The sequence below is a fragment of the Pan troglodytes genome, chromosome 3 (genome assembly GCF_028858775.2).
Source record: "Pan troglodytes isolate AG18354 chromosome 3, NHGRI_mPanTro3-v2.0_pri, whole genome shotgun sequence".
Lineage (NCBI taxonomy): Eukaryota > Metazoa > Chordata > Mammalia > Primates > Hominidae > Pan > Pan troglodytes.
In genome coordinates, this window is record NC_072401.2 from 58005702 (window position 1) to 58018028 (window position 12327).

The following is a 12327-nucleotide window of genomic DNA, read 5'->3' on the forward strand; positions in this document are numbered from 1 at the left end:
TTTCCCTTTCCTAGCCAAGGGAAGCCATGACAGACTGTACCTGGAAAATCGGGACACTCTCGCCAATGACAGGATCAAATTCAAATATAACGCTATTAACCTTAAATGTAAATGCGATAAATGCCCCAATTAAAAGACACAGACTGGCAAATTGGATAGAGTCAAGACCCATCACTGTGCCGTATTCAAGAGACCCATCTCACATGCAGAGACACATATAGAATCAAAAGAAAGGGATGGAGGAAGATCTACCAAGTAAATGGAAAGCAAAAAAAGGCAGGGGTTGCAACCCTAGTCTCTGATAAAACAGACGTTAAACTGACAAAGATCAAAAGAGACAAAGAAGGCCATTGCATAATGGTAAAGGGATCAATTCAACAATAAGAAATAACGATCCTAAATATATATGCACCCAATACAGGAGCACCCAGATTCATAAAGCAAGTCCTTAGAGACCTACAAATAGACTTAGACTCCCACACAATAATAATGGGAGACTTTAACACCCCACTGTCAATATTAGACAGATCAATGAGACAGAATGTTAACAATGATATCCAGGACTTGAACTCAGCTCGCAACAAGTGGACCTAATAGATGCCTACAGAACTCTCCACCCCAAATCAACAGCATATACATTCTTCTCAGCACCACATCACACTTACTCCAAAACTGACCACATAGTTGGAAGTAAAGCACTCCTCAGCAAATGTAAAAGAACAGAAATCACAACAAACTGTCACTCAGACCACAGTGCAATCAAATTAGAACTCAGGATTAAGAAACCCACTCAAAACAGCACAACTATATGGAAGCTGAACAACCTGCTCCTGAATGACTACTGGGTAAATAACGAAATGAAGGCAGAAATAAAGATGTTCTTTGAAATCAATGAGGACAAAGACACAACATACCAGAATCTCTGGGACACATTTAAAGCAGTGTGTAGAGGGAACTTTATAGCACTAAATGCCTACAAGAGAAAGCAGGAAAGATCTAAAATCCACACCCTAACATCACAATTAAAAGAACTAGAGGAGCAAGAGCAAACAAATTCAAAAGCTAACAGAAGGCAAGAACTAACTAAGATCAGAGCAGAACTGAAGGAGATAGAGACACAAAAAACCCTTAAAAAATTAATGAATCCAGGAGCTGTTTTTTTTTAAAGATCAACAAAATTGATAGACTACTAGCAACACTAAAAGGAGAAAAGAGAGAAGAATCAAATAGATGCAATAAAAATGATAAAGGAGATATCACCACCGATCCCACAGAAATACAAACTACTATCAGAGAATACTATAAACACCTCTATGCAAATAAACTAGAAAATCTAAAAGAAATGGATAAATTCCTGGACATGTACACCCTTCCAAGACTAAACCAAGAAGTTGAATCTCTGAACAGACCAATAACAGGCTCTGAAATTGAGGCAATAATTAATAGCTTACCAACCAAAAAAAGTCCAGGACGAGACGAATTCACAGCTGAATTCTACCAGAGGTACAAAGAGGAGCTGGTACTATACCTTCTGAAACTATTCCAATCAATAGAAAAAGAGGGAATCCTCTTTAACTCATTTTATGAGGCCAGCATCATCCTGATACCAAAGCCTTGTAGAGACACCCCCCAAAAAAAAGAGAATTTTAGACCAATATCCCTGATGAACATCGATCCGGAAATCCTCAATGAAATACTGGCAAATAGAATCCAGCAGCACATCAAAAAGCTTATCCACCATGATCAAGTCTGCTTCATCCCTGGGATGCAAGGCTGGTACAACATATGCAAATCAATGAATGTAATCCATCACATGAACAGAACCAATGACAAACACCACATGATTATCTCAATAGATGCAGAAAAGGCCTTTGACAAAATTCAACAGCCCTTCATGCTAAAAACTCTCAATAAACTAGGTATTGATGGAATGTATCTCAAAATAATAAGAGCTATTATTTGACAAACCCACAGCCAACATTATACTGAATGGGCAAAAACTGAAAGCATTCCCTTTGAAAACTGGCACAAGTCAGGGACGACCTCTCTCACCACTCCTATTCAACATAGTGTTGGAAGTTCTGGCCAAGGCAATCAGGCAACAGAAAGCAATAAAGTGTATTCAATTAGGAAAGGAGGAAGTCAAATTGTTCCTCTTTGCAGATGACGTCATTGTATATTTAGAAAACCCCATAATCTCAGCCCAAAATCTCCTTAAGCTGATAAGCAACTTCAGTAAAGTCTCAGGATACAAAATCAATGTGCAAAAATCACAAGCATTCCTATCCACCAATAACAGACAAACAGAGAGCCAAATCATGAGTGAACTCCCATTCACAATTGCTACAAAGAGAATAAAATACCTAGGAATCCAACTTACAAGGGATGTGAAGGACCTCTTCAAGGATAACTACAAACCACTGCTCAACGAAATAAAAGAGGACACAAACAAATGGAAGAACATTCATGCTCATGGATAGAAAGAATCAATATCGTGAAAATGACCATACTGCCCAAGGTAATTTATAGATTCAATGCCATCTCCATCAAGCTACCATTGACTTTCTTCACAGAATTGGAAAAAAACTACTTTAAAGTTCATATGGAACTAAAAAAGAGCCCGCATTGCCAAGATAATCCTAAGCCAAAAGAACCAAGCTGTAGGCATCATGCTACCCAACTTCAAACTATACTACAAGGCTACAGTAACCAAAACAGCATGGTAGTGGTATCAAAACAGAGAGATAGACCAATGGAACAGAACAGAGGCCTCAGAAATAACACCACACATCTACATCCATCTGATTTTTGACAAACCTGACGAAAACAAGCAATGGGAAAGGATTCCCTATTTAATAAATGGTGCTGGGAAAACTGTCTAGCCATATGTGGAAAGCTGAAACTGGATCCTTTCCTTATACCTCATACAAAAATTAATTCAAGATGGATTAAAGACTTAAATGTTAGACCTGAAACCATAAAAACCCTAGAAGAAAACCTAAGCAATACCATTCAGGACATAGGCATGGGCAAGGACTTCATGACCAAAACAACAAAAGCAATGGCAACAAAAGCCAAAATAGACAAATGGGATCTAATTAAGCTAAAGAACTTCTGCACAGCAAAAGAAACTACCATCAGAGTGAACAGACAACCTACAGAATGGGAGAAAAATTTTGCAATCTACCCTTCTGACAAAGGGCTAATATCCAGAATCTACAAAGAACTTAAACAAATTTACAAGAAAAAAACAAACAACCCCATCAAAAAGTGGGCAAAGTATATGAACAGACACCTCTCAAAAGAAGACATTTGTGCAGCCAACAGATATATGAAAAAATGCTCATCATCACTGGTCATCAGAGAAATGCAAATCACAACCACAATGAGATACCATCTCACACCAGTTAGAAAGGTCATCATTAAAAAGTCAGGAAACAACAGATGCTGGAGAGGGTGTGCAGAAATTGGAACACTTTTACACTGTTGGTAGGAGCGTAAACTAGTTCAGTCACTGGGGAAGACAGTGTGATGATTCCTCAAGGACCTAGAATTAGAAATACCATTTGACCCAGCAATCCCATTACTAGGTATATACCCAAAGGATTATAAAGCATGCTACTATAAAGACACATGCACACGTATGTTTATTGTGGCACTATTCACAATAGCAAAGACTTGGAACCAACCAAAATATCCTTCAATGATATACTGGATTAAGAAAATTGTGGCACATATACACCATGGAATACTATGCAGCCATAAAAAGGATGAGTTCATGTCCTTTACAGGGACATGGATGCAGCTGGAAACCATCATTCTCAGCTAACTATCACAAGGACAGAAAACCAAACACCACATGTTCTCACTCATAGGTGGGAATAGAACAATGAGAACACTTGGACACACGGCAGGGAACATCACACACTGGGGCCTGCCATTGGGTGGGGGGCAGGGGCAGGGATAACATTAGGAGAAATACCTAATGTAAATGACGAGTTGATGGGTGCAGCACACCAACATGGCACATGTATACATATGGAAGAAACCTGCACGTTGTGCACATGTACCCTAGAACTTAAAGTATAATAATTTAAAAAAAGAGGTAGATATTGTGAATACAATTTGAAAAGATATGTCCAAATTTAGTAGGTTATATATTTTTCTGGTATACTAGTTGCAGACATGCCCATTTTTCTGGATTCAGAGTTTGGTGCAGACTTACCTATCTACAGCAATTGCAACTAACGTAAAGACTGAAGCTGCGACAGATATTCCCTGGACCAATCCACTGATCTTGCACATCGTGTTTCCAAATGGCCATCCTGAAAGGAAAATGAAACAGTCTTTCAAAAGATCATATTTTCAAAATCTCACTGAAAATGAAAATAGAAAGTTGTGGAAACGAGACTAATGTAACTGTTTTCTACATGATAGGCAGAGAAAAATCAATGTTTCTCAGTATTTCCCCTAATATCTCCAGAGCTCTGCTTTTCAGTACACTAACAATAACGTCAAAACTTACATAGTAGTTATCACATTCCAGGCACTATAAGTGGTCTCTGTCTATTAACATATCTAATCCTCACAACAGGCTTTTGAAGGCTTTGTTATTTTCCTCACAATATAGACGAGGTAACAAATAAACAAATATTACATACTTTGCCACGGCTAGTTAGGAGCATTTTAAGAATTTGAACCTGGGCAGTAAGACTCCAGAGTCTAAACCATTGACTCTGATGCAATAATGCCCTTTAAATGAATAAACAGTCAGAACATCGGTTTTCTAGTTTGGAAAGGCACCCCAAAATTACGAGGAATCAGGAGTTACATACAGAATAAAATGTATTTATTAATATAGACTGAAATGAGACAATTTACCCCAGAGACACATCCAGAATAAAGAGCACTTTGCATGAACAAAAGTATTACTTTCCTACTAAACCTTAGCTACTGTAAAGTTTATAAAAGAAAATAATAAAATTATTGTAGTAGTTTGATATTCTAAACACCCATCTGCTATTACAGAAAAGGAACGATATTCTTCTCCTAGCAAGTATTCTCATTTCTCAAAAGATGAATATTATGCATTTCTCAGAGTTTTGAAATTTATTTTTTTAATTTTTCTGCAATTTATTTTCTGAAACAAAATATTCTTACGCATAAAGTATTTTTAAATAACCTAAATAATTCAAGTACATCTTTTAAAAGTCACCTATCCAGATCATATTATAATAAATGCTTGAGTGACTCTAGTGAGTGGAAACTAAAAGAGAATGTCTTTTTCAGTTCTAAAATGTGTTAGCTTATGATAGTATTATTTGTCAACAAAAATGCAAAAAACTGTGTCTAGCCGTTGGTTGAATATGGAATATTAAGCATATATTTTACCTTATCTCCCTCACACAATTCCACTGAAATGAAAGGTGTAGGATAAAAGAGCATAAATCCTTAGAAATTAAAGTGCCAGACACTACTAAATGTGAGGTTGAGAAAACAACATGATTGGTGGAAATTATATATAAATCCAATTAGATGCCACTGGCTTTTTCCTCATGTTGATAGAAGAATGGAGGTTTACTCTCTGAGGAGGCAGAACCATAAGTACTCTAAACCCCGAGTCACCAGGTGCGGGGGTAATGAGTGCCACTGTGATGCAGAAGCATTAAGCAAAAGTATACCGCTGCACTGCATGGCAATGTGGAATGTAACAGCCAGCCCTACATTCCTACGGCAGTACGTTAGAACATCTCCTTCTGGAAAAAGTGACCTGTTCAATAACACTGATATGCAGATTTTTACAGTTGTGAATTTCCCAATGAATAGTCCAGACAAATGAAGTGGACAGTGGTCCTAACCTTATCCTCCAGGCATGCAGAACTTCCAGGCAGCCACGCTATGCCTCACTCTGAAACACAGAAGCTAAGAAGCAGTTAACTAGATCTAGTCTTTTTTTTTCTGGTGGTGTTTTCTTTTGTTTTGGTTTGTTTGTTTCTTTGTTTTGAGACACGGTGGAGTGCAGTGGCGTGATCATGGTTCACTGTAGCCTTAACCCCTCTGCTCATACCACCACCGTGTCCCCAGGCTCAAGCCATCCTCCTACCTCAAGCTCCTGAGTAGCTGGGAATACAGGTGCAGTCCACCACACCAGTTATTTTTTAAAAAGTTTTTAGTAGAGATGGGGTCTCATTATGTTGCCTAGGCTGGTTTTGAACTCCTAGGCTCAAGTAATCCTCTCATCTTGGCCTCCCCAAGTGTTGAAATTACAGGCATGAGCCACTGCACCTAGCCTTAGAGCTAGTATATGATAGCACAACAGAGTGACTACAGTCAAGAATAATTTATTGTATATTTAGCAATAACTAAGAGTAGAATTGAAATGTTCTTAACATAAAGAAATGATAAATGCTTGAGGTGATGGATATCCCAAATGCCCTAATATGATTATTACCCTAATATGATTATTACACATTATATGCCTATATCAAAACATCATATATACCCCATAAATATACACATATGTACCCATATTAACTAAAAAAAACAAATTAGAACAATTTTTAAATACAATGAAAAATAAGCAGTTAACACTAGGGAATCCTCAAACATAAAAGAAAAAGACTAACACACATAGGAAGAAAAATACTTATAGGAAAACCAAATTGAGTCAGATATATGAAAAATAGAAAACAGAAAAAACTATTACTAATAACACCAGAGATACAATGCACTTTGTCCGTGAAACATGTGCATGATACTGCTTGTATCATGATACTGTTGTATCATGGTGGGAACTACAGAAATCTGCAGAAAATAAAAATAACTCAAAATATTTAAGATGCGGTAACAGTATTGAGGAGTTCAACATAAAGTTTAAAAGAGAAAGTTGAGACAATCTTTGAAAATAGAAGAATGAGGGGCAAAAAATTAAAGTAAAAAGATGAAAAAAATTAAAAGAGCAATCCAGAATCTCTAATATCTGATTAATATGAGTAGAAGAAAAAAAAAACAGAAAAGAACTCCACAAGAAAATTCCCTAAGATTAAAGGCCACTCATTTTCAGATTGCAAAGCCCGAATTTATATCCAGCACAATAAATACAAAATAAAAAGGCTTACTTCAAAGCATAGTTTCATGGAATTGAGAATATTAGGGATAAAGGGAAGTTCTAAAAGATTTCCGTAAGAAAAACAAAATACAAATCATAGGCAAAAGAAGAAAGAATTAAATATCATGTTTTTTCAGCAGTAATACCATATTTTATAGCAGTAGCAATAGAGTAATTCCTTTGAAATTCTGACAGAAGAAATTTCCAACCTAGACTTCTTCATACAGCTAACTAATAATTAAGGGTGAGGGCAGAATAAAGATACTTGCAGACAAATAAGATCTCAAACGTTTCATCTCAATAAACCATTTCTCAGAAAGGAATAAGCCAAAAAAGAAGGGGACATGGCATCCAGAAAATGGGGTTGTACACAAAGAGAGGTGAAGAGAGTTGTTAGGGTATCAGTGAAGGGGTATCCCAGAGCAGGAGCTGCTCTGCCCTGGGAGTAACGTGTTCCTATAAAGATAAGAGAACAGAAAACACCGGGAAATGTACCTGCAGGTATATTTATAGATACCTGATATGTTTAAAGGTATTGACAAGAGAGTAACACCTCTGGAAGCGAATTTGAGGATACATTACTAATGGGTACACACCCAAACTAAGCAAATCAAAATATACCCTTAATAAATCTAGGAAAATGAGAAACATTTTATAAGAGAGAAATTGATACAGCACTTTCCAAGGCTCAGCAGGGATAAGATATATGTAAAATAAGAATGTATATTCTGTATGTTGATTCAAACAAAAATTGTGATATAATTATACCAGGAGAATGTGAGAAGGTGAAATGTATGAATGTATGTTTGTGCTGATGTGGTGAAAGTTGATGACAACTCAATTTACGGCTATGAGAGTTGGAAGAAAAAATATTGAAAACATGTTACTTAGAAATATAGCAGTAATTACAAAAAAAAGCGCAAGAATTGCTGAAGGTGGCTGCCTCCTGAGAATGCAAACAAAGAGCTAAAGATGGGTAATTTTTATTTTTTATTTTTGGAGACAGAGTCTCTCTCTCTGTCACCCAGGCTGGAGTGCAGTGGCATGATCTCGGCTCACTGCAACCTCCACCTCCAGGGTTCAAGCGATTATCATGCTTCGGCTTCCTGAGTGGCTGGAATTACAGGTACACGCCACCATACCAGGCTAATTTTTGTATTTTTCGTAGAGATGGGGTTTCACCATGTTGGCCAGGCTGGTCTTGAATTCCTGGCCTCAAGTGATCTGTCTGCCTTGGCCTCCCAAAATGCTGGGATTACAGGTGTGAGCCACTCTGCCTGGCCAAGGATGGGTAATTTGTATGCAAGAACTTTAAAATAATTAATGTAATTTAAAATATGTATGGGACAAAATATTGAGAGCACTTTTTGTTGGCAAAATAACTTTCCTAAAAGTCTCAGGATAAAAAAAAAAATCAATGTACAAAAATCACTAGCATTCCTATACATCCACAACAGTCAAGCCGAGAGCCAAATCAGGAACTCAATCTCATTCAAAATTTCCACAAACAGAATAAAATATCTAGGAATACAGCTAACTAGGGAGGTGAAAGATTTCTACAAGGAGAACTACAAAACACTGTTCAAAGAAATCCATGATGACACAAACAAATAGAAAAACACTCCATGCCCACGGATAGGAAGAATCAATATCATGAAAATGGCCACACTGCCCAAAGCAATTTATAGATTCCATGCTATCCCTATTAAATTACTAATGACATTCTTTACAGAACTAGAAAAATTATTTTAAAATTCATATGGAAGCAAAAAAGAGCCTGAATAGCCAAAGCAATCCCAAGTAAAAAGAACAAAGCTGGAGGCATTATGCTACCCAACTTCAAACTATACCACAAGGCTATGGTAATGAAAACAGCATGGTACTAGTATAAAAATAGACACATAGACCAATGGAACAGAATAGAGAACACAGAAACAAGTCCACACACCTACAAATATCTAACCTTCAACAAAGCTGACAAAAACAATGGGCAAGTAATGGGGAAAGGACTCTCTATTTAATAAATCATGCTGGGATAACTGGCTAGCAATGTGCAGAAGATTGAAACCACACCCCTTCCTTATACCATATACAAAAATTAACTCAAGATGGATTAAGGACTTAAAGGTAAAACCCAAAACTATGAAAACTCTGGAAGACAACTAGGCAATACCATTCTGGACATAGGAACAGGCAAAAATTTCACTAGGAAGACACCAAAAGCAATCACAACAAATGCAAAAATTTACAAATGGAATCTATTAATAATTAAACTAAAGAGCTTCCACATGACAAAAGAAAATATCAACAGAGTAAACAGACAACCTACATACTGAGAGAAAATTTTTGCAAACTTTACATTTGACTAAGGTCTAATATCCAGCATCTAAAAGGAACTTAAACAAATTTACGAAAAATAAACAACCCCATTAAAAAGTGGGCAAAGGACATGAACAGATATTTTTCAAAAGAAGACATACATGTGGCCAACAAACATATGAAAAAAAGCTCAACATCACTGAATATTAGAGAAATGCAAATAAAAACCACAATGGGATATCATCCCACACCAGTCAGAGTGGCTACTATTAAAAAGTCAAAAAGTAACAGATGTTGGCGAAATTGTGGAGAAAAATAAACACTTTCACACTGTTGGTGCGAATGTAAATGAGTTCAACCATTCTGGAGGACAATGTGGCTACGCCTCAAAGACCTAAAGACAGAACCAGCAATCCCAATACTAGGTATATACCCACAGGAATATAAATTGTTCTATTATAAAGACACATGTATGTGTATGTTCATTGCAGCACTATTCACGATAGCAAAGACACGGAATCAATCTAAATACCCATCAATGGTAGATGAATAAAGAAAATGTGGTACATATACACCATGGAATACTATGTAGCCATAAGAAAGAATGAGCTCATGTCCTTTGATGGAACATGGATGGAGCTGGAGGCCATTATCTGCAGCAAACTAATGCAGGAACAGGAAACCAAATACTACATGTTACTATTTATATGTGGGAGCTAATGATGAGATAGAGGGGAACGACACGTACTGGGGCCTATCAGAGGATAGAGGGAGCAAGGACGAAGAGACTCAGGAAAAAAAAACCAATGGGTACTAGGCTTAATACCTGGGTGACAAAATAATCTGTACAACAAACCCCCATGACACAAGTTTACCTGTGTAATAAACTTGTACATGTACCCCTGAATTAAAAATAGAAGTTAAATTAAAAAAAACTTGTCTGGGAGTGATAACAATAATTTTTATCAATTTGTACACCCTCTTTTTGTTTAGCACAGTATCTTGATAATGTAACTGATATGGACATGAGGCAAGGAAATACTAGTTAGAAAAGGGCAGAGTCCCTGGCAAGGACTCCACCCTCAAGCTTGGACCTTGTGGCTCTAAGTGAGAACATGCAAGCCTGTTTTCCCACCTGAAAGTTGCCTTTTTCAAAACCACCCTGCCCTGCCACGCCCCGCATCCTATACCTATAAAAACCCCAGGTTCCAATGGCACAGCAGCAGAGTGGTGTGGCAGAGAAGGAAAGACAAGAAGCATCTGAACATCGAGAAAAAAAACAGCTGGGCATTGGAGACTATGGTTGGAGAGGAGTTCAGCCGGGGACCATCAATCATCTTCCCACTCCATCCCCGTTCCAGCTCTCTATCCTGCTGAGAGCCACTTCCACCGCTCAATAAAATCCTCCACATTCACCACCCTTAAATTCGTTCATGCAACCTGATTCTTCCTGAATACCAGACAGGAACTCAGGTACCAAGAGGGCAGGTGCAAAATGCTGTCACCCTGACCCTCCACTGAGCTGGTTAACACTTAGCTGTCTGCTTTCTGGGGCTCCAGGGGTCACAGGCAACATCTAGACACAGCCCTGGGGCTGGTACAGGATTAGTTACTGCTGGCACCCAAAAGCACTTGCCCTAGCTCCTGCACCCTCTCACCTGCATGCTCCCCCTCCCACAAGGGGCTTGAGAGTTGCAGGTGGAGTAAGGGAGCCGCCCCTTCACCAGTCCCGAGAAGGGGTCAAGGGAAGGGTCCTTTCATCACAACCTCAATAAAAATTTTTTTAATGATAAACATCACAAAAACTCAGATCTATGCAGTAAGGTAAAGTACTTCTGTGGGCCCAGAAGTACTATAGGGTGCTACCCTAAGCTTTACAATGTAAACTTACGTTGCACACATAAACTACCACTTTTTGAAAAATCATTAATATTGTTGCATCTTCTCTCAAAAACTGTTGGAAATCTCTCTAGCTAACCACATGAGGGCCTAAATTTCTACTTATGTCAGACTGAAGACATTGCATTAACTCAAATCAGATGTGTCAGTTCTTTGGACCTTACAGTTCATAGTGATATTTCTATCATCTTACATGTGCCCTGAACTTTATTAAGAAAATTCAAAGGCTTCAGGTAAGACATACTAAATCTTATTTTCTCATGACCTCCAGTGAATACTCTATAAAAATAGCAGCCTCCACTTTCTGTTTCTATTATATCACTTTTACTTTCCTCCAGAATCCTTCTCATTCTCTAATTATATAATTATTTGTTTATTGTCCATCTAGTCCTTCAGAATGCAGATCCAATGAGGGCAGGTGCCTGGATCAGTTCCTGGAATTCCATAAATATCTGTAAATAAATGAATGAATGAACAGCCCTGCCAATGGCTGCTGAAATATGGGACAAATATTTCATATTATCTTCGAACTGCACAAAGGCCGACATACCTGCTATAATATTGTCCAGCAGTGTTATAGGCATGCAGAATATGCCAACTAGTAAATCACTTATGGCCAGGTTTAAGATGAAGAGATTAGTGACTGTGTGCATATGTTTGTTCCTCATTACAATAAAGCAAACCACAGTATTTCCCATCATGCACAAAAAGAGGATCAGAAAGTAGGAAATAATGAAGATTGCTGCCACTTGAGGCTGGTGAAGATAGTAGTTCACATAGGTAATATTAATATCTGAGTACAGATGATGCTTTGTGTCATTGACATTCCAGATGGGATGCCAGTTTTCTGAAGAGTTTGTGTCCCATTTCTCATTCATGATGAACCTTAATAAAGAAGAGACAGAAAAGAAAAACATAATTAGGAACCAGTAAAGCATAAATTCTGTGCCTGAGTTTAAGAGGAACACTTGTAAAATGCCATGGAATTTTTGTGGTCTTTC

The 12327-nt window shown here is 37.6% G+C and overlaps 1 protein-coding gene across 2 annotated transcripts in view; it reads right to left on the bottom strand.

Annotated features, from left to right (window-relative positions):
* The window catches only part of NPFFR2 (neuropeptide FF receptor 2), a 127832-nt gene that overhangs the window by 18744 nt on the left and 96761 nt on the right, over window positions 1–12327 (bottom strand). For both annotated transcript variants that reach the window (XM_001158763.7, XM_054683020.2), the window contains 2 exons: window positions 11877–12211; window positions 4226–4325 (listed from right to left, as the gene is read on the bottom strand). In XM_001158763.7, the coding sequence (XP_001158763.2) occupies window positions 4226–4325; window positions 11877–12211 (435 nt within the window). The remainder of the gene's footprint in view (window positions 1–4225; window positions 4326–11876; window positions 12212–12327) is intronic.